This window comes from Thermothielavioides terrestris, chromosome 3 (genome assembly GCF_000226115.1).
Source record: "Thermothielavioides terrestris NRRL 8126 chromosome 3, complete sequence".
In the NCBI taxonomy this organism is placed as follows: domain Eukaryota; kingdom Fungi; phylum Ascomycota; class Sordariomycetes; order Sordariales; family Chaetomiaceae; genus Thermothielavioides; species Thermothielavioides terrestris.
Window position 1 is genome coordinate 962,513 of NC_016459.1, and position 22,593 is coordinate 985,105.

General features: G+C 51.4%; 4 protein-coding genes across 4 annotated transcripts; 2 read left to right on the forward strand and 2 right to left on the reverse strand.

Moving 5' to 3' along the window:
• Positions 1-9,087: 9,087 nt before the first annotated feature.
• THITE_165525 (uncharacterized protein) lies at positions 9,088-11,158 on the forward strand. The gene has a single exon (XM_003653945.1). The coding sequence runs from the start codon at positions 9,349-9,351 to the stop codon at positions 10,885-10,887; it is 1,539 nt and encodes a 512-aa protein (XP_003653993.1). The 5' UTR covers positions 9,088-9,348; the 3' UTR covers positions 10,888-11,158.
• A 1,260-nt stretch (positions 11,159-12,418) lies between these two features.
• THITE_2050349 (uncharacterized protein) lies at positions 12,419-14,982 on the forward strand (the record flags this gene model as incomplete). The annotated part of the gene is made up of 2 exons (XM_003653946.1): positions 12,419-13,514; positions 13,586-14,982. The coding sequence occupies 2 exons, from the start codon at positions 12,419-12,421 to the stop codon at positions 14,980-14,982; spliced, it is 2,493 nt and encodes an 830-aa protein (XP_003653994.1).
• Positions 14,983-15,307: 325 nt separating this feature from the next.
• On the reverse strand, positions 15,308-16,377 carry THITE_160705 (uncharacterized protein; the record flags this gene model as incomplete). The annotated part of the gene is made up of 2 exons (XM_003653947.1): positions 15,308-15,619; positions 15,691-16,377. The coding sequence occupies 2 exons, from the start codon at positions 16,375-16,377 to the stop codon at positions 15,308-15,310; spliced, it is 999 nt and encodes a 332-aa protein (XP_003653995.1).
• A 945-nt stretch (positions 16,378-17,322) lies between these two features.
• On the reverse strand, positions 17,323-18,768 carry THITE_2020879 (uncharacterized protein; the record flags this gene model as incomplete). The annotated part of the gene is made up of 2 exons (XM_003653948.1): positions 17,323-18,112; positions 18,155-18,768. Coding segments are annotated over 2 exons (1,404 nt in total), but the record flags the coding sequence as incomplete, so codon positions are not given.
• Positions 18,769-22,593: the final 3,825 nt, after the last annotated feature.

Here is a 22,593-nt window from a genome sequence, read left to right on the forward strand (position 1 = left end):
AAGCTCACAAGCTACTAGAATATAGCGGGTAACTAGGGGAAGCAGTTGAGGATGAAGCTAATCTCTAGGCGGAACTTCGGCAAGAGGGTAACTATATAGGTAGGTTCATTCTACTTCGAAGGTATATCGGCGATTACGCTAGTAAACCGTTCAACGAACTCCGGGATAGTCTCGTCTTTACACTATACGAGGCGCTTAAGCTCTAAGGCTATACTAAAGACGTACAAATCGGGATCAAATAGTTCGTTTTAAAGGAATACAACGAACTCGCCCTAGGTAATGGCTAAGAGACGAAAGTTAGGATCGGCCTCCTACTCCTAGATATACTTTACCTAGGCGTTCTTAGGCGGGCCTTAGAGGTAGCTTGCTATATATATAACGTAGTCGCTACTATCGAGCGAGTAGCCTATAAGCTAGAAGTTGGTATAGTAGTCGTATAGGAAGGCCCGAAGCGAAGAAGCATCCTTGCCGCTATATATAGGGTAGTTCAAGCTAGTGGTACGCTAGAGGGGAGCTCCCGTAGCGCTGGGAAGGATTGGCGAGGGCGCAATAGGAGCGTTGAACTTAGGATTGGCAGCGGGTAGAGGGGTATCGATAACAATAGATATAGCTATAGGTGCGGCTATAGGTGTAGGCGTAGGCGTAGCGGCTATAGGTATAGCCTTAGGCGTGGCAATAGGCGTAGAAGCAGGTGTAGGAGCGGGTATAGGCGTAGACGTAGCAATAGATGTAGCTAGCACAGTAGTATTAGCGGCCTAGGCGATAAGAGGGTTGGAATTCGAAGAGGTAGTGCCCTCAGCAATATATGTAAGCTGGGCATTCTAGTGTAAGAGCTACGTATACTAAGCTCGTAGTTGGAGGATAGCTTGACGACAGCGCTCAAGAGCGATCTTAGCGCTTAGATAGCGCTCTTCCTTAGTAAGGTCGCGCTCCTAGGTAGAGAGCAGGGGGTCGATAGGCGCTATACGGGAGCCGTTCAGATCAATCTAAGTATGCTAGGAGCTCTCGCCTATAGTGGCGTTAGGCGTAGGCGGTACGGAGAGGGTATACAAAGAGGTCGGATCGGTAGAAAGTACCTAAGATTGCGAGGGTATAGGGCTCTGCTCGAGCGTAGCGTAGGTATAGGTCTAGGCTATAGCTCGTCTCCGCTAGTTCAACTCCCTAAGGTGGGATAAGAGCGTTCAACTTGTTAGAAGTAGGGGCTCCTAGAAGGAAGGGGGTATACGTTGAAGTGACGGAGTACGAGCAAGGTATAAGTAGAGTACGCGCTATAGGGTAGCTATAGGTAGGGGGGTTGCAGGTAGTTGTATTGAACACTAGCCTCTCCCATTGCCTATAGGTTCCATCCTCCTTATTTCTCCTATCCTGGCCCTCGATCTTCCTCTATATCGGCCAGCCTCTATTCCTAAGCTCGTAGATCCTTTCCTAGGCTATCCTATAGCGCCTATATAGCTCTTTGAGTACGCCTAATCCGCTCTGTTGCCAACCCAATGTCTTAGTTTCCTACACTTGTTTAGCCTGATGCCCTGCACTTCGCTTAGCTCTGTGCCCCTCCAATCGCTCTTCTAGGTAGCTTACGTGATCTAGGCTACTGACGTACGCTTTGGTGGCGTACGTAGATGACTTGTGTGGTGCCCTGTGGTTAGCTAGGCTACGCTGGGTGCCGGATGTAGGGCGAGGTGGTTGGGCCGAGGGTTGTGCTAGGTGCCGAGGCGCGTTCCGAGGGCTGTGCCAGGTGCCGAGGCGGGTCCCGCGGGTTAGGGTGGCTCTAGGGCATGACAATAACGTAACTATAAAGCATCTCCGCTTATAGAGCCCCTAGCTTTATAAAGTAAGGAAGAAGATATATTCTACAATATAGTAGAATATATAGTAGAGTAGGAAGCTTAGCCTATAGGGTATAAAGCTCTATAAATGTAACCTTTGACTAATGAACTAGGACTAAGCGTAATAAAACTGTAATATAAACTTAAGGAGCCTCTTATACCTATAAGAAGGAGTATATAAATTTAGAAGCCTTCTATAAAAGTATATAAGAATATAGCTCTAAGTATAGCTTTAGAATATATATATATTTTCTTTATTAGGTTATTAGAAATATAAGAAAACCTAAGGTTAAGGTTCTAGACTAATCACTTAGATCTTACTCTATAGGAAGCCTACAATAGTAATAAGATGCTCTTCCCTATATCTTAGGAGGGTATTAAAACGCTCTTCCTAGAGTTATTTTAAACCCTATATACGGTATTTGCTACCGCCGCTAGCTAGATACTAACGATATATTACAATACTAAGCTCCCCCCTCTCTTGAAGAGCTATAGAGACTTGGAGAACTATGAGTATAAGAAGGAGTTTAAGGCGGCTATATATAAGGAGATTCGTAATCTAATAAGTAAAGCAACATAGCGAGAGATTAAATGAGAGTATATAAAAATATAGCCTCTACCCTTGAAATAGGTATTCGACTATAAGCTTAATAAGGATAGTAACCCTAAGAAGTATAAGGTATATATCTATATATAAGGCGATCTATAAGACACTACTAATATTACGAATATATATATAGCTACCCTCGCTATATACTCTTTTTATACTGTTATAGCGCTTATAGTGTACTTCGACCTTGAAGTGAAGTAGTTCGATGTTAAGTAGGTGTTCCTAAATATAAGGAGGCTAGATGTAGAGCAGGTGACTTATAAGCTTCTAGACAGATTTAAGAAACTAGAGATTTGTATAGAGCTTCTAAAGGCTCTCTATAGGCTAAAGGACTTACTACTCCTATAATATAATAAGTTCTACGATACTTTTAAAGAGCTTGGCTTATAACCCTCTATAGAAGAACCTTGCCTATTCTTTAACCTTAAGAAGAAGATAATCTTTATTTTCTATATCAACGACTTCCTAGTAGTTTACTATCGAAATAACACTATAGCTATAGAGTATATTATAAAGGGCATTAAAGCGAAGTACAAGGTATATAAGTAGGGTAATATCGAGCACTTTCTTAGGATTAGAGTTATCTATAACTATAGAGTATATAAGATCTAGCTTATATACAACTAGTATATTGAGAAGATTATAAAGAAGTATAGTCTCTTTGATATTATAAGCGCTCTAGCTATCCCTCTTCTTATAGAGGAGCTTTGTAAGTTCGAAGAAGAGGTGCCCTCTAAGTAGGTTAAACTATACTAAGAGCTTATAGGCTCGATTCTCTACTCTATAGTTATAATCCGACTAGACATTGTATTTATAGTTATAAAGCTCTCCTAGTTCTTAACGAATCTAGGACTAGAGTATATTAAAGTAGTAAAACAAGTTATTTAGTATCTATATACTATATACTTCTTTAGTATATAGTATAGAGGTTAGAGCGTTTACTAGGTACTCTAGATTACGTCTAATATATTGTATAGCAATAATTCGGATATACAACGCTCTTTATAGGGCTATATTATAATACTCTTTAGAGGATTAATCTCTTAGAACTATATAGCAAAATACTATTACTATATCTTCTACCGAGGTAGAGTTGAAAGCTCTATCGCTTACTGTAGCTAAGACAATTGCCCTAAAGCGCTTATTTAGGGACCTTATATTCGAGGTTAAAGAGCCCTAAAGGATCTTCTATAACAATTAGCAAACGATTTAGCTTATAGTAGGAGAGTATATAAGGATCAATACTCATCTACACTATATAGATATTTATAATATATAGCTTTGCTAGGAGTATTAAAGTAAGTAGTTCGATATACTCTACCTCTCTACTATATAGATGCCTATAGACGGTTTAACGAAATAGCTCTTAAGGTAGAAGTTTAAGCACTTCTACGCTCTATTGAACCTTTAAGATATATATTAGGTAAGAAAAGAACAGAGGAGTCAACTATCTTCTTTATAAAGACTATCTACTACTACTATTCTATACTCTTGCCCTATATAATCTAGTGATTAATAAGCTTTATTATCGCTACCTTTCCCTAAAGCCAAAGGATCCTCGCCTATATCTTTAACTGCTCTACTAGCTCTATCGTCTATATAATGATCTGCTTTAGCTCCTAGTTATTAACTAATTTATTGTTCTCTACCTACTTAGAGAGTACCTTCTACGCCTTACTCTCTATTAATGCTATAGGCGTAAAACCGAGGGGGTTATCCAGGGCTCTACCCTAGGCGACTATAGGGACCTCCTACGCCTACTCCTATACTTACTGCTAAAGCTACTACTCTACTAGCTCTGCTATATCTATATCCTTCTACTCTCCCTTCTCCTTAACCTCTTAAGGATCGTTCAAGAGCGTATAAAGCGTAGGACGAATCTTCTTTATAGCCTATTCGGTGTTAAATAGGGGGTATAGAGTAGTAAATAGTAGAGACTTACTTTCTAGTCGAAGTCGTTGATAGCTATAGTTAGAGCTTATACCTTCTCTATAGTAGTAGGTAGGATCGGCTTATAGCTATAGTTGAAACGTTTATAATGCTAATAGTATATACTATAGCTATTATAGTTATAGTAAGTTCTATTATAGAAGCCTATAAAAGCAGTGTATATACAATCTAGGTATAGGATCTTATACTCTATAGTCATTTATAGTATATAATTAGAGAGTATATTAGGGTAATATAGAAGTGAGCTAGAAGGAAGAGTATATAACTCACTTAACTAAAGGATTATAATGCTAGTTAGAAGAAGGTGTAGTAGGCTCTTTAGAAGTAGTATATAGGGTAGTAGGTTCTACTATAAGCTCTTTAGCACTATTACCCTCCTCTAAAGGAGTAGGCGAAGGTATAGGCAATTTATCTAAAAAGATATTAAAGTATAGAGGTATAGTAGTCTTATATACTCTAAGGAGCTAAGAATAGTAATAGTAATAGTAGTAGTAGCTACTATATATATAAATAAAAAGATATATATAGGAAGAAAGAAGCTTAAGCTCCTATAGATAGAAATTTATACCTCTCCCTAAATCTAGACACTTTAATTAGCTAGAATTATACTTTAGAATTTCTTATAGCTTTATATAACCTACTCCTATATAATCTACTATTTATAAGGATTTCCTATATTCTAGTTTTTTCGTAGTTCAGTTGTTCAACTTATATATATTTAGGCGCTCTATTAAACAACTAAGGGGTATATCACGTTAGGGGTAAGGGGCTTAGAGCTTGGCACAGCGTACTAGCTATAGCTTCCCCACTCCTAGGTATATATATACCACGCTCTGTTCAGTCTTTAGCTCTCCTTTGTACTAGAACAACGTACTCTCTTTGCATTCCGATGCTCTACTACGATCCCACCGTTGCATCCACACCTCGCAGCTCGCTGTAGCGTGTCAATTAGCGACCGGTGAGCGAGCGGGTCGGGGAGACAATACCTTAGTTTCCTGGGCAGAGGGCGACGATACACGACTGAGAAAGGTATGTGATCTCTACCTTGGTCTTCCGTACCTGTTTTTGCTCCCTTCCCTTCTTCTCGTCTCCCCTCCACGATGTTTCGCAGAGGCAATGGACATTTGACACAGTGCTCTCTGACCGCCGAAGCACTGGCATCTAAAAACGTCAACGAGAATACCAAAGCCTCAGGAAGAGGGAGAAATCTCATTGCGCAATGCAGACAGCCCGGCTGCTGCTGGAGCCCTGGGACGACAGAGCCGCAGAGGAACCCGCGCCGCAGTGGGACATGAGGCAGGCTGGCCGAGGGGACACACCCTGGACTGCGAGCCGGAAAATCGGGTTGCTGTTGTGGTTCTCAAACACCAGGTTAAAGTGGGTCCAAATAGCTGCACCGCACACCCAATTTGACAGCAGTAGCAATAGTGGGCAACCATCGCCATCGAATTTGAAGCTGTAGATACTGCAAAAAACGGCCTAAATGGCCATTTCCTAGTGTTTTCGAGTGCTTATTGATGTTTTGATACTTCCTTGTTAGGCATCTCCTCTGTTGCGTACGTTGGGCCTACTAAAACACCTTACGTAGGCGAGCAACGCCTATATACTGTAGTACCTACGATATCTACGATGTGCTTGCGATGGCTAGGATAACCACGATATTTGCAACTGCTATTGAATATCCTAGGCGCTAACTACTATACCGAACTGCTATACCGACTATAGTTCGATATCTAGGGCGCCGACCGCCGTTCGATATATAGGGCGTAGACCACTATGCCGACCACCGTTCAATATCCAGGGCGCCAACCGCTGTACCGACCGCTTTGCCGAACCATTGTTCAATATCTAGGGCGACAACCGCTATACTGACCGCCGTTCAATATCTAGGGCGTAGACCGCTATACCGACCACTGTACCAACCGCCGTTCAATATCTAAGGCGTAGACTGTTATACCGACCGCTATTCAATAACTAGGGCGACGACTGCTACGCCGACCGCTATACCAACCGCTGTTCAATATCCAGGGCGACGACCGCTATACCGACCGCTATACCGACCGCCGTTCAATATCTAAGGCGCCGACCGCTATACCAACCACCGCTTAATATCTAGGGCGCCGACCGCTACGCCGACCGCTATACCGACCGCTATTCAATATCCAGGGCAACGACCGCCATACCGACCGCTATACTGACCACCGTTCAATATCCAGGGCGCCGACCACTACGCCGACCGCCATACCGACTGCTGTTCAATATCTAGGGCGACGACCACTGCGCCAACCGCCGTGCCAACCGCTGTTTAATATCCAAGGCGCCGACCACCGTACCAACCGCCGTTCAATATCTAAGGCGACGACCACTATACTGACCACTGTTTAATATCTAGGGCACTAACCACTATACCGACTGCTTTACTAAACCGTTGTTCAATATCTAGGGCGACAACCGCTATACCGACTACCATTCAATATCTAGGGCGTAGACCGCTATACCGACCACTATACTAACCACCATTCAATATCTAGGGCGTAGACCGTTATACCGACCGCTGTTCAATATCTAGGGCGACAACCACTATACCAACCGCTATACCAACCGCCGTTCAATATCTAGGGCGACGACCACTATACCGACTACCGTTCAATATCTAGGGCGCCAACCGCTATACCAACCACTGTTCAATATCTAGGGCGCCGACCACTACGCTAATCGCTATACCGACCGCCGTTCAATATCTAGGGCAACGACCGCTATACCGACCGCCGTTTAATATCCAGGGCGACGACCGCTATACCGACCGCCGTTCAATATCTAGGGCACAGACTACTATACCGACCACTGTACTAACCGCCGTTCAATATCTAGGGTATAGACCGTTATACCGACTGCTATTCAATATCTAGGGCGCCAACCGCCATGCTGACCGCTATGCCGACCGCTATACCGACCGCCATTCAATATCTAGGGCGACGACCACTACGCCAACCGCTATACTAACCGCTATTCAATATCTAGGGCGCCGACCGCTATATCGATCGCTATACCGACCGCCGTTCAATATCTAGGGCGACGACCACTATACTAACCGCCGTTCAATATCTAGGGCGACGACCGCTATACCAACTACCGTTCAATATCTAAGGCGTAGACCGCTATACCGACCACTGTACCAACCGCTGTTCAATATCCAGGGCGCAGACCGTTATACCAACCGCTACTACAGTGCCTACAATGCCTACAATACCTACGATACCTACAATACCTACGATGCTAGCGATACAGCTACAATACTACGATGCTAGCGATATAGCTACAATGCCGCGATGCTAGCGATACTAGCGATACAGCTACAATACTATAGTACTAGCGATATAGCTACAATGCCGCGATACTAGCGATACTAGCGATATAGCTACAATGCTATAGTACTAGCGATACAGCTACAATGCTACAATGCTATCGATACTAGCGATATAGCTACAATGCTACGATGCTAGCAATGCCCACGATACTAGCGATACAAGCGATACTAGCGATGCCTACAATGCTAGCGATATTAGCGATACTAGCGATATAGCTATAATGCCGTAGTACTAGCGATGCCCGCGATATAGGAAGGAAACGCTAAAAAAGGAAGTATCTAAACAATACGCTATTATTAGGATATTGCCAAATATATCAAGAGCTTCGAATTTGTGCCCAATACAGTGATTTAAGCGGTTATATGCCTATGTTGTGGTGGGCGTTGTAGGCGTTGTTATAGGCGTTGCTCGCCTACGTAGTACGTGTAGCGCCTCCGATGTATATAACAGAGGAAATCGCCTAAAAAGGAAGTATCAAAACATCAATAAGCACTCGAAAACACTAGAAAATGGCTATTTGGGCCGTTTTTCGTAGTATCTACAGCTTCAATATTGATGGCACTGATGGCAGTGCATTGCGTACTGCTGTCAAATTGGGTGTGCGGTGCAGCCATTTAGACCCACTTTAACCTGGTGTTTGAGAACCACAATGCTAGGATTGTTAACTCGGCCCACCCTCTCCGTTCTTCCAGCAAACCAGCGCACGGCTCTCTGAGCCGCAATGCGGAGAGCGCATTGACCCCGCGGCGCAAGGCTTTGCAACCGCTTTTAACTAATCTGCAGTGCGCTACCAGAGAACGAAGCCTCGCGCCGTCCAGAAAAGGAAAGCCTGGGTGCGGATCAGCAAACAACATGGTGTGGGCCTTTTGCGTTCTTTCACTGAAGAGCCGCAAAAGGGAGAGGTTATGCATGACGGATCCGGACACGAGTCAGTGTAGAGCCTCGGCCTCCCAGATCTCATTCTCAACGAACGGCAGTCCTGCGCACGCAGCCTGCACTAGCAGTTACAACGCAAGGCTGGTCTCGCCACGGGCTTAGGCAAATCTGGCCAGACGGCGCAGCTTTTGGGCGTCGTGTTCAAGATCAGACAGAGAGGAGGCAAAAGCGTCAGTACAAACAGACCTGGGCACAATCAAAATTGGTGGCTTTGCACCCACCGGCGAGGAATTGATCCGACCTTACGGCCTCAACACACCCCACCCTCCCGAGGCCGATTGCTGATTGGGCATCGCCAGCCCGGAGCAGGGGGCTGTGGTCGTCCACCTCTGCTAGCTGCAGACACTAACACGCCCTAAACTCTCGATGCGACCAGTCATTGAGCCCTGATGTGAAAGCAACGGCGTGGGGTGGTCGCCGAGCCCCTGTTACCATGATAACGTGAGTTATTGCCGGGGGACCTGGGGAGCGAGCGGAACCTCGAAGGTACAAGATGAGGCTGATGCGCCTCCCGCCGTTAGTTTGCTTGGTCCTTTCTCTCGGAGAGGACTTGGCAGCCACCGCGGTGCCTGGGGGACAGTAACTTCACTACACGACCGGAATACGCGTCAAGGAATACGCGTCAGACGCTGCGTGGAGACTGAGCATCACGACCTCCATGGCGACAGCTCGGCCGTCAATGGCCCGTCTGGCTGTCTTCGCCGCGCTCCTCGGCCAGCTCCAGCCGGCGCTGGCAACCTTCTACACCGTCACGTCGTACTACGCCCTCTCCACGAGAACCACCAAATACGTCGAAGATTGCACCGAGTGCGATGTCTACACCTACACCTCAACGCTGACCCTCAAGCCCACTGTCACGCCCACCGCCCGGCCCATCTCTTCGGACACCGACATCGACACCTACGAGGATGTCGAAATTGTCAGCGTCTTCGTCCCCGTGGACGCCGTCCCCTCCTCCGACATCCTCACCGCCCTGCCCACTCCGACATATGGCATCTTCACCGACTACGCCGTGCCGGTGACCTGGACCGCGCCGGCGTCCTGCCCGACCGCCTTCACCGTGGTCACCTACGCCTACTACTACCCGCCCTACGAGGTCACCGCCCACCTGTCGCCCATCTCGACGGCCACCTCGCTCTATACCGACACGGAGGAGGGCTCGGTCCACACCCATGTGACCTACTTCCTCGCCTCGACCGCCGTGCCCTCCACCGTCGCCAACACGGCCACCAACGTAATCTACACCCGCTACGTCGAGCGCTGCATCAACCCGACCGCGGGCTTTGACGCCGTCAGCGGCGGCGGTGACGACTCCGGCTCCGGCGGCGGCGGCTCCAGCGGCTCTGACGACGACGACGACTGGGACGTGTGCTCGGCCATGACGGGCTGCGTGAGGGTGGCAACGTACGCCATCGTGCTGGCCTCCGTGCTGCCCGCCATCTTCCTGCTGGGCTTCGTCGAGTCGTACTTCTGGTTCCGCCGGCTGATGCTGGGCAAGAGCGCCCTGCGCCTCGGCACCATCTGCTGGTGCTGCATCTCGCTGTGGGTCATCTGCATGACCCAGCACCAGCCCGCCCGCAGCCCGGAGGACCAGGTCCTGCTGCGCCAGTACTGGGACACGCTCAGCGCCGGCACCCGCCTCAAGTACTGGTTCCGCCACGGCTTCCGCTGGCGCTACCCCGTCGAGCTGCTGGGCAATCCGAACGGGAACAACCCGGCCGTCGTGCCGATGCCGCCTCCTCCCCCTCCCGGCGGGGCCGACGGCGGCGACGGGGCCGAGAAGATGCCGCCGGCCGCCCAGGCGCAGCCGGTGTACGTCATGGCGCCGTACCCCGGCCAGCAGCAGCCGGTGCCGGGACAGAACGGGTACGCTCCTGCCGCGCCGGCCGGGTTTGTGCCTGCGCAGGGCTACGGCGTGCCCGTGCAGTACATGGCGACGGCGCAGCCGGGCGTGGGCGCCGCCGCCGCCGCCGCCGCCGCCGGCCAGCCGCAGACCCATCCGGGCTCCGTCCCGTCTCCGTCGCCCGTGTCCCCCTCGGCCGAGCAGTCCTCGCACACAACGCCGCCGCCGCAGGAGCAGACACAACAGCCGCGGCCTCCTGGCGGCCAGCCGCAGGAGCTTCCCCTGACACCGCCCGGTGGTGATCAGCCGCATGAGCTGCCGAACTCCCCGCCGGCTGGTCAGCCGCCTCGTTGAGCGGTGGCTGGGAGGGGGGAGTTCTCTTGTTTTTTTGCGTGTTTTCTCACCGCACATCGGCTGGGTCTGGCGTGTTTGCTTTGCGCTGCACATAGATTTCTTCCTCGCAAGCCACTGGCTGCGAACCGCAATTTCATATCTACTTATAATACGGGCGCGCAGAGGGTATGGGGAGGCGCCGGAGCTGTGCGCCTGAGATTTCACCGTGATACCAATATTTGATGTTCTCGTGCTTGTATGTGCAGCGTAATACAGGACACTTAACTCTGCCACGCCGCAGTAAGTGGTGAAGCGAAGCTTGATAAAGCCGAGGCCGATGTCATCGCCCGCCCGCAGCTACAGGAGCCGATGACCGTCCGAGCCAGCTAGCTAACCCCGGTGGTTGAACATGCGCGTGGTTGCTGAACCTGCTTGCAGTAGCTAAGCCACAACGCTGCAAACACTATGACGTCAACACCACCCTCAACAGCGCCTACCACACTATATATACCTACCTATTCTCAAGATATATCAAGTGGCCTTTGATAAATCTCGCATCTATCGCAGGTCGACAACGTAGTCAGTACCTGGATATCACTATCCTACGTCAATTCAGAACCAACACTGTGAGAGGACAGCGAAAATGGGGAAAGATAGACGCTAGCAGGAGGACATCTCCGGGCACGGCCAAGACACGACACGGCTGTGGCATCCGATTCCCGCAACGAAAACTCCAGAGGATTTGCCTGGTAAATGAACGGAAGCCTCCTTCCTCGCTTCCTCTGTGTATAAAGTATATATTTGAAAGGCTTCAATGACTTATGATTCCTGACATTTGATTACAGCTGCTGCCAAACGAAGCTCTTTGTAAAGCTGCGATATTTTACCATTCAGATTTCCGTACAATGGGCTATGCGAGTCAAGTTGAAAATCAGAACAAGGCGACATTTTGAAGACGGAAGCATAGCTTTTCCCCTTGCCACTGTTAGCTTCCTCCTCTCGGCAGTGATTCGGCCTTTGTTCAACGGAACACAAGCATTATCTGCCTCGGCGTGTCCGGGCCTGCTCCCGATCCGGACGGAGCTGTCCTTTGTTGGCTCTACCTGTAGGATTTGTCAGAACATAACGGCGCTGAGCTAAGTCCCAATAACAACAAATGGGGCACCCTAGGTTTTTAGCTCAGTGGTCCAACAGGATTCGCTTCTTGCAGACTTGATAATTCGTGAACGTCCGGCTTAGCCTGGCTAAAGGGACCCTCCTCAATAATGGAATCGAGATTTGCTGGCGAGAGAGCAGGGACGGACAAAGAAGACTCCTCACAACAATGCTCTGACCAGTCTTTGAGCCCGGCTGGTGCCTTTTTCCACTCCGGATTAGGACGAAATCCGAAAAGCAGGTCAGCCCAATTGTTACTTCTTTGTTGTTCCAGGTCCGGCCCTGAGCTTTCAGGATGCCCACAATACCCATTGCTGTTAAAGAGGGGCGTCATCTTCTCGGGTGCGCAAATGTGCCCTTCCGGACCCAGGAACACCGGCACAGCACAACATTCACGATGAGCTCCCAAGCAGCCAAAGCTTTCTACGACAGCGCCGATGACGAGGCAAAAGAGTGGCTGGCCAAGGCGCTCTTCTACCGAGAGCTCGAGACCATCAAACGGGACGCGCCGCTGCTCGACCCCACCGAGTTCAGGATCAAAAAGGTGGAAGTGTACGACGATAATGCTGCCCGCCCAGGCCAAGTCGGTCTGCGCGGCGGCGCCGCCCCAGATAGACCGTCCTCGCCGCTTCTGAAGCGCGGCCGGAGCTTCGCATCCCAGCTTCCTTGGTACTTGACTCGTCTGCTGGCAAAGGCGGGTCAAGTGATCGATCTGCTCGACTCCGACGACGATGCCCCAGCGGCAAAACGGCAGCCGCCGGGGCCGCTCACCGATATGCGCATAGACATCCCCAAGCTGACGAAGGCCATGGGGTACGCGGGGACGCTGGAGCGGCAGTTCCCGCTGGAGGTCGAGGCTGCCAGGGCGGACTTTCTGTCGACTGGGTACGAATACATGGACCAGGAGACGATGCTCAACGGGCCGGACTGGCTGCACTACCTGCGCACCTACGACAAGCAGGGGAATCTTGTCTTGCTCTACAAGGGCTTTCCCATGGTAGAGGACGTCGTCTTCATCAAGCATCCAAACCACTGGCCGTGGTATTTAACCGGTGTGAAGACCGTGGAGAGCGGGCAGTGCTACTGGCTCGCCGTGGCCCTGCTGATCTACGGCAACGCTAGCTTCTGGGTGCGGGTCAAGGCCGAGCATCTCAGCTTCCTCGAGAAGGTTCTGTCGAACCCGGAACACCCTCGACATCAGTTCTACACAAGACTGAACCAATCCGACTCCCGAACGACAGCGACAGGCCCGAGATCAAGTAGTCTCCAACCCGAGACCATGTTTGACGGGGATGCAAATCTTTGGGAGAGGCTGCAGATTCCCGGCTGCTGGACGAACGAGGATACGTGCATTCTCACGGCGGATGTCTACGGCGTGTTCATCGTGCTGTACAAGTACCACTCGGGCGAGGTGCCGTGGTGGAACAAGGTCTATGACATGAAGACGTATGGCTCGTACAACAGCCGGCATCTCTTTCTGTGTTACACGGTATGTTCGCAGTCACGTCCCTCCGTCCACCGACGGGCAGTAAGCTGACCGAGTACAACGCGGGACTGTAGGAAGGGAATCATTTCCAGCCCATGGTGCCCAACGACTACTACGCTTACGAGTTCAAACTGCCGCGCCCGACCCTGCAGTCCACCAAGAAGTACGCGTTGGTGACGAGCGCCAAGCATCGCCGTCGTGTCGGCGACGGGCCGGACCATTACTGGCGCGTGGGTGGCCGTGATATCATTCCCTCGCCCTGCTCGCGGCCTTCGTTCGAGCCCGAGCACCTGGGCCGGGCAGTCGGCTACGGGCCATACGTGAACCAGTCCGCCGCCCCTCAGCCACAGCCGGCGCAGCAGCAAGACCCTGCGCAACAGCAAGCGCCTGCGCAGCAGCAAGACCCTCCGCAACAGCAAGCGCCTGCGCAGCAGCAAGCACCGGAGCAACAGCAAGCGCAGGCCCAGGCCTCTCCAGACTCGGGGTTGCCGTCGAGCGTTGCCCGGGGTATCGCCAGCATGCTTTCAGCCCCCCAGGCCGGGGCGCGCAGTCCTCCACAGCCCAGCATCATCACGCAAGCCGACGTACACACCGTGCAGAACGCCGTCAACATCCTCCAGCAGTTTGTCAGCGGCGTCACCCAGGCTGGCTCCAGCACCTCGCTCAAGCGCTCAGCCGCGTCGCCACCCGACGACGGCAGACCCGCCAAGAAGCGGCGGCGGAACACCGATCCCGGCGCCCGCCCCGGCAACCTCCTGGGCGGCGACGGCAACCAGCTGTCCTCGGTCCAGCCGTCCTCCGTCCTCCGCTCTTCAGCGGCACAACAACCCAACCTCGCGCCGCCTCAACCACCACCACAACAGCCACCACCGCAACAACGGTCACCAGCGCAACAACAGCCACAGCCACCACCAGCAGCAGCCCAACAACAACCACCGCCCGTGATCGTGATATCCTCCTCCTCCTCCTCCTCCTCCCCCTCCTCCGGCACTGAATCCGACCGGTGGTTCGACGACACCTGCTGGCGACCAGCGACCAAGTGGCTGCTGATGCGCGAGCCGGTCAAGCGGCTGCGCAGCTGGTGCAGCGACCTGAAGCTGGCCCGGGACGACGAGGAGCTCGTTTGGCTCAAGGAGATGTGCGCGGACGCGCTGGTGCGCGCCGGCGTCGAGGTGCGCGTGCACCCCGTCCCGAACAATCTCGGCCTCAGCCGCACCACCATCGTGAACGCGTACGAGGAGGTGCATTATTACCTTGACGAGGGGGTCATTCGGTTGCCTGGTGGGCGGGAAGTCGAGGATAGTGATGAGGAGGATGGGAAGGAGGATAATGAGGAGGATGAGGAGGAGGCTGATGAGGACGGTGATGATAAGGAGGGTGATGGGGAGGGTGATGAAGAGGGTGATGGGGAGGGTGATGAAGAGGGTGATGGGAATGGGGATGGGGATGGGGATGGTGACGGCGATGGGAATTAAGGGGTTGCTTGGGTCACTTGTCTGTCCGAGGGGGTAAGTAAGTGCTTGGTGAGTCGCAACTCGAGGAACCCTGGGTTGGCGTTAGCGGGGTCTGTCTTCTTAGTGCCTTCCAACTTGTTAGATGGATTCGCGCAAATTCGGTTGTGTCCTTGATTCGGGGGCTCTTACTCAGGTCCGCGTTCTCATTCACCTCACTGGGCAAGAAGTATTAGATGGAATCCCAATCTTTGCCGTGAGAAACTAGGTGCAGTCATAAATTAGAGGAAGTCTCTTGATGAACCCCTCGCATAAAAAAAAAAAATCGCCTACCTCCGCGGTTTGCGCGTCACTTCCTCCTCGCCAACTGTCGGAGGTATTCCACCAGCCGCCCTGGGCTGAGCGCGTACCCCGTCAATCGCGCCGCTAACCTGACAGTCCTCGTGCGGTTGGCATTGACAATCTCGCGGATACCCGTCGAGCTGAACTGTTCCTCCTGCTTAACCCGCGGCATGAACCAGTACTTCAGCCGACCATCCTCCGTACCATCCCATTCCTCCTCCGACGCATCAAGAACAGAGCACTCCCACACCTTATGCGGGCCCTCGAGCTCCCGCCACTCGCCGCACCCTTCGATCCTCCACAGCACGCGACTTCCCCCCTGTCGCGCACAGTATATAGGGTGCCCCTGGCCTTTGCAGGGCAAGGATGTCCTTTTGCCCGTTGTGACACCCCCTCATCCTCCCCCCGAAAGTGCGCATCCCTGGTGCCATCCGCCACCGCGATCTCCCTGCACCCCCACGCCGCAACCGGCCGCACGCCCAGATGAATATGATCCGGCCCGCACACGATCATGAACCTCACCTCACACCCCTCCCGCCGCGCCAGCTCTTCCACCCGCCGCGTAAACTCGGCCACCCACTCAAATCCCAGATCCCCTTCCGCGTCCTCCCCAACACCAGAATTAGAACCAGAACCATAATCAGAGCCAGAACCAGAAGGCAGCACGCACACGCGCCCGGCCAGCACGCCCGAGTCGGCGATCGCGTCGCGCCACGCCCGCGCCCGCACGGCCAGCGGGAACACGAGCGAGCGGTCCTTGGGCGCGACCGCGGCATCGCGCAGCGGCAGCACGACGGCCGCGCGCACGTTGATGGTCGGCATGCCGCCGCCGCGGTGCAGCACCGTCTCCAGCAGCTGCAGATGCCCTGCGTGTGGCGGGTTGAAGCAGCCGCGGTAGAGGGCGATGCGGTTGATGCCGGTGCGGTCTAGGGTCGGGGGTGGGTTGGAGGGTTTGCTGCCGACGGCGACGGGGAAGAGGGGGTTTGGGAGGGAGGGCGCGGGGGATGGGAGGCTGGTTAGCGCTGCGGTGATGATGTCGGAGACGAGGGGCTCTTGGGGGGGAGGCGGTCCGTTCATTGTGGGCGGAAGCACGTTGGTTGCGCTGGTTGTGCTGGCTGCGCTGGTTGAGCTGGTTGAGCTGGTTGAGCTGGTTGAGTTGGTTGTGTTGCTTGTGCTGTCTGCGGCTTGGAACCCTACCAGAGGAGACAGAAGGCCGGCCATTATATAGGGGAACGAGTGGGTGATCCAGCTGAGTAGTGTGAGCTTAGTAGCTACCTCGCAGATTCCAAAGCTCCCCGGGCATGCTGGGCATCAAGTCGCTAGCTAGATGCCCGGTTGGAACACTCGAGTCGATGACCGAAGAGGTGGGTATCGTACGGGCCAGCCGGTCCGGCCTTGTTGGACAGGAAGGGTATTCTCAATACATGGCTAAGGCTGAGTCTTCTTTCAGCAGAAGCCTTTGAGATAAGTGCAGGGACTGGGTCGAGAAACTCTAGAACATACGAGCTGAGTGAAGAGAGGTGGAACATCATTTTCAGCGTGAAGCGGTGTCTCATTATCTCCAATACTTGCACTGAACTGTGATTGTGACAATAGCCTATGTCGGGCCGACGCGTTCTATTCAACTGTCCGCTACTCTGGCCATTTGGACATGCACCTGCGGAGGATTCAGACCAAGGCTCCCAATAACTCAATCAACTCAAGTATACAGATCGAGTTGGATTGAATTGGGTAGATCATGTTGATTGAGTTGATTGTGTTTAATCAACTCGTTGTCAAATAGATGTCAATCGCCACATTTATCCCTAACTCGGACCGCTAGCCCTCCCCTTCTGCTATGCTCTCCCTCCTGTTTCTATGCGCTATCTGGCTCTCTGGCTCTCTAGCTCTCGTCTTTCCAACTTCCCCGAGCCAACCGCTATCTTCAAACAAAAGATGTGAGATTGATCAGAGATGAAGCCTGCCTGGACCCAAATACGCGCCTGACCCGAGTCTATCTACGCAACATTTGTACATCTAATGCAACATGATATCATAACCGTCCCGGTTGATGCGGACCTGATCGCCGCCAAAGCCGTACTTCCTCCGGACCAGCTCAAAGATGATCAGGCCGGCGCTCGTGCTGGGCACCTGGCGGATGGTGTTCCACCAGAAGCCACGATACAGCCACTGGCGCATGCTGAGGCCGGCGGCCTGCGCCTCGGCGACGCACTCGGCCCAGGTGATCCGGTACGCGTCGCGGTAGGCCCTGAGCATGCGCCACCTCCACGTCGAATTCGCCCCCGGCGGCTCGGCCGACCTGGCCTGCCGCTTCAGCTTGAGCTTGCGGGCTTTGGCGTCCAGCGCCTCGAGCCGCTCCCAGTGCTCGGCCTGCACGTGCGACAGCGGATGCAGCACGACCTGCTGGGCGACCGAGGCGCCCATGCCGGCGAGCAGCAGGAACGCGGGCTCGATGGCGTAGTGCGGGCGGATCACGGTCGGCGGCGGCTGTTCCTCGCCCTCCCAGTCCCTCGACAGCCTCTGCCGCCCGTCCTCGGGCGCGGGCCGCTTCCGCGACAGCCGCACGACGGCGTCCTCATTGAGCGAGCCGTAGTACCACGTCACAAAGCTGTAGTAGCTCTGCGCCTTGAGGTACTCAAACGCGCTGAAGAACACGGCGCTGCCGAGGCTGTCCTTGAGGAACGACAGCCCCCAGCCGGCAAAGATGCCCCGGACCCCGATCTCCTTCAGCTTGCCCCGGCTAAACGCCCACATACTCGCGGGCCTCTTCTCGCCCACACCCGTGCCACCCCCAACCCCATTCCCCATCGCCCTCACGGGGTTGCCACTCCCCGTCATCCCGCCCGCCGACGACGAAGCCGCAGCAACCATCTCCCACCTAGCCTGCACGGCATCCAGCGGGGCGGCCACCACGCTCTGCACGGCGCCGGCCACGAACCCGGCCGCGAAGGTCTGCGCGGGCGCCGGCGGCGGGTACACGCGGCGGCTGGCGCGGCCGCTCTCCGGGTGCAGCCGCGCAAGCGCCTGCAGGTAGCTCGTGTAGAGCACGGCGCCGACGGCGGCGTTGGCGAGCAGCGGCGGCAGCACCTGGTCCGGCACGACGCGCCAGCCGTGGTGGCGGATGGCCGAGGCCAGCAGGCCCGGGGCGGTGGAGCGCAGGCGGGAGAGGAGCCAGTGTCGGGGTGGGTGGGTCGTTGTTGCGGTGGCGGGGCTGGGGGTTGAATGAGGGAGGGGGTCGTTTGCCAGCCTGGCGGCGGCGGCGTGGGCCTGCCGTTGCTGTTGCTGTTGCTGCTCCTGGAGTGCACGGGCGTAGGCGAGGTAGTCGACGCGGGTGCGGAAGAAGGCTTTGACGGGGGCGCGGAAGTAGAAGGCGATGGCCTGCGAGGTGAGGGCGCGGACACTGGCGGCTGAGGCGCCCGTGGCCGCGTTGCTGCTCGGCGATTTGTCCGGCAGCGGGGCGTCGTCTGGGATGGCGGGGAGGAGGCCGGGGTAGAGGGTCCCGAGGCCCAGGCCGAGGCCGAGCGGGTCTTGGTTGTCGGGCTGCTGCGGCGGCTGCGACAGCGATGAGGATGAGGGTGAAGATGAAGGTGAAATGGATGGCGAAGCCGAGGGGCCGCCATCACCTCGGCTGGGGTTGTTTGGGCGTGTCATGATGCGGGTACATCTTTCATGGCCGACTGCTCTGCGTTTACTTGTCCTGGTTTGGGAGGTTTGGCAATGCGGGCTTGCTGCGAGGCCTGTTGCGGCATGAAGAGGCAGCGATGAGTTTGAGACTTGCCCGTTTTGCGCCGACTCATGTGGGGCGCCGGGAGGGCGGTCATCCGTTGTCGTTTGCAAGCACCAGGTTAAAGTGGGTCCAGATGCCTGCAACATCGACCCCATTAAATCCACAACCCCTTTTCATTAGAACCACAACCCCAAAGTGTAGCCCGTACACTCCCAACCCAACATATACAGCATCACACATAGGAATCGCTCATACAGGAATCGCTACAAATCGACAATGTTGCTAGTGCTATTGAAGGGGCAATGCGCTAGGCGAGGCGCTAGGCAATACACTAGGCGATGCGGTAGACGCCGAGGCCCTATAGCCTTCGAGGGCGTCGAGGTTAGCGATAGCTTCGTTCTCGGATAATATTTCAGGTTCTATATTACGTAAGGTAGGTACCGTATTCCTGATATAGTGATATGCACCTAGGGTTAGGGTGATATATACCTATGTACCTCGGCCTTTTAGTGCTACACCTCCACTGGGGTCAAAAAGCACACAGGCAGGGGTTGGATGCCAGGGTGCTAACCAGGGTGCCCGCCAAGGTGCCGCGCCAAGGAGCGACAATATACTGGGCCAACAAGGGAAGAAAATCAGTAGTTTATTGTACGGCCCTCGTTCACATTGCACATCTGCAACCTCTTGGGCATCATCTGTACCAGCCGTAAGAGCCAATATTCCGGCATAGTCAACTAAAAGAGATGCAATGCAGTTGCAGGAGCCCTCCTGGGATTTCTACTCTAAGTATTTTCCTATAGAAAGCGCTAGAAAAAGGACTTGGAAAGTGAGATCGTATGTGGCTGACTAACCTTGTCAACACCCTTGCTGGCCCCCTGGTATCCAACCCCGGCCTGTGTGCTTTTTGACCCCGGTGGAGGTGTATACGCTGCAAATTTTGGCGGGAGCGTATAGGCTATACACTTTGAGTGTTGTAGTTCTAATGAAAAGGGGTTGTGGATTTAATGGGGTCGCTGCAATATACACCTAATTTGAACAACAGTAGTTAACAGTAGCCAACAGTGGGCAACTATCGCTATCGAATTTGAAGTTGTAGATACTGCAAAAAAAGGCCTAAATAGCCATTTTCTAGTGTTTTCGAGTGCTTGTTGATGTTTTGATACTTCCTTTTTAGGCATCTCCTCTGTTGCGTATATTGAGCCTGCGAAAACACCTTACGTAGGCGAGCAACGCCTATATACTGCAATGTCTGCGATATCTACTATGTGCTTGCGATAGCTAGGTTAACTACGATATCTGCAACCGCTGTTGAGTATCTTAAGCGCCGACCACTGTGCCGAACCGCTATGCGGACCGCTATACCGACCGTAGTTCGATACTAGGGGTTGGCAGCCTGCTTCGCAGGCTGCGCATAGCCATTTCAATCCTTTTTCTTGGCAGTGCCACAACCACCCACTTTTTCCACACCTACGCACCTACTTTTTCCAACGTATACGACATTCATCCTATAGAACCGCATATATCCGTTGCAGCTCAGCTTGGCGGTGCATTTGTAAGCATTTACTGATTTATTACCTCTTTTCTAAGCTTTTTACTAGGCGATTAGAGCAAGTCTAACGGGTATATAGAAGCCGACTACGTATCAGAGCAGAATCGCTACGCCTAAAAGACAGAAACCTAGGTCTTATATCGACTAAACAAACCGCTTAACAACTATATCGCATATCGTCGACTAAGTCAATCAACACAACTATATATATACTAGCTCAATCGCTATATGTAAGTAGCGATTTTAACGACTATTAGATGCCTCCTACATTTTCCAACAACGAAGCGCACTCGCCTCTGCCATCTATTAATATAGACGAAGACGTCTAATATAGCAATACTCCTCGTAAGCCACTTATATCTACGCCAACTACTATAGCGACAGACGTACAAGAGGAAGATAACGAAGCTAGAGACATAGCTATGGAAGTGCAAAGAGAGAGGAACGAAGATAGCGATATAAAGGTTATAGCTAGTATCCTTATAAAGGAGACTGTTCTTAAGGCTATATAAAACTTTCCTAAGCCTATAAAGTATACATAGAACTTGCTAAAGTTTGAAGTATATAGCGATCTATAATAATAATAGGATATCAACGCTAACTTTTCTAAGCCTATAAAGTATATGTAGAACTTGCTAAAGTTTAAAATATATAGCGATCTATAATAATAATAGGATATCAACGCTAATATACCTATAAGTGGTCTGCAATATCTACTTATAGATAGATCTTTATAACCTAAATAAGTACTATAATATTAACTTCGACTATACGACTAACTTTAAATCTCTACTAATGTAAATTATAGGCAACGATCCTAATAGCGAGTATAAGCATTATAAAAAAGGTTAAAGCCTATATATAAACTACGTTATATTGTAAGATAATATAGGTAATAGTTACTACGCTAGTTGTTACTACAACTTAGGTAGTACTAGGTATAGCTTTTTTAAAGGAAGTAGTAAATATAGTCCTCCTAATATATCTATAATATACTTCGTAGCTAATATATATATAATAGAGTTGGAGACACCTTGTAAACACTATATTACAAAGAATCCGACCCCCTCCCTCCCCCTCCACCCCCCCCTTAGCTAACACCTAAGCTTTACAAGTATTATACTACGTCTACAAAGTGTAAGTCGGAGCTCGAAGTGATTATCTCCTCTAAGCGTTTACGCCTTATAATAGACACGTTATCTTCTATTAGCTTCTAGCAATTCAACGACCTATATATACTTTTATAGCCTACTCCCTATACAATAGTAGCTCCTACTATATACCCTATTCTAAGAGATAAATTTATACCTCTTATCTATAACGGACGTTATAAGGCTAGAGAGAAAGCTATACGCCTATTGAATAACGACCTTGCTACGCCTACCTATTATAGCTTATATTACCTAAAAGAGGATAGACGCTACACTACGTATAGCAAACTTACAAGCTCCGTCAAACGTATCAACTACTGTATCGAGCTTATTCGCAAGCTCTTTCTATACCTATCTACTAAAGAGGAGCAGACCTTTGCAAAGGCTCTCAAAGATATAGCTAACCTACTTGATATATCTATAATGGACAAATTACAAAGGAAGGAGATATAATTAGTGAACGTAAGTTATAACGAATCTACTTAATAGGTCTATAAAGAATATACTATAGAGGAGAGAAACGTGTTTACTAGCTCTAGGTGCAAAGCATTATATACCTAGAGTGTAAGATTCTAAAATAGCGTTGTGCACCTAGAATATAAGAATCTAGAATAGCGTTGTACACCTAGAATATAAAAATCTAAAATAGCATTGCGTACCTAGAATATAGGAATCGAATCTAAAATAGTGTTGCGCACCTAGACTATAGGAGTATATAATAGCGTTTAACACAGGTGCAAAGCATTAGTTAGTATATAGTATACCTCAACTACAACAATATGCAATGGCGTTTAACAACTATATTATAATATTAGTATCTCTAGGTATACAATGTTTATAAGCTTCCTACCCTACCCCTCTAAATC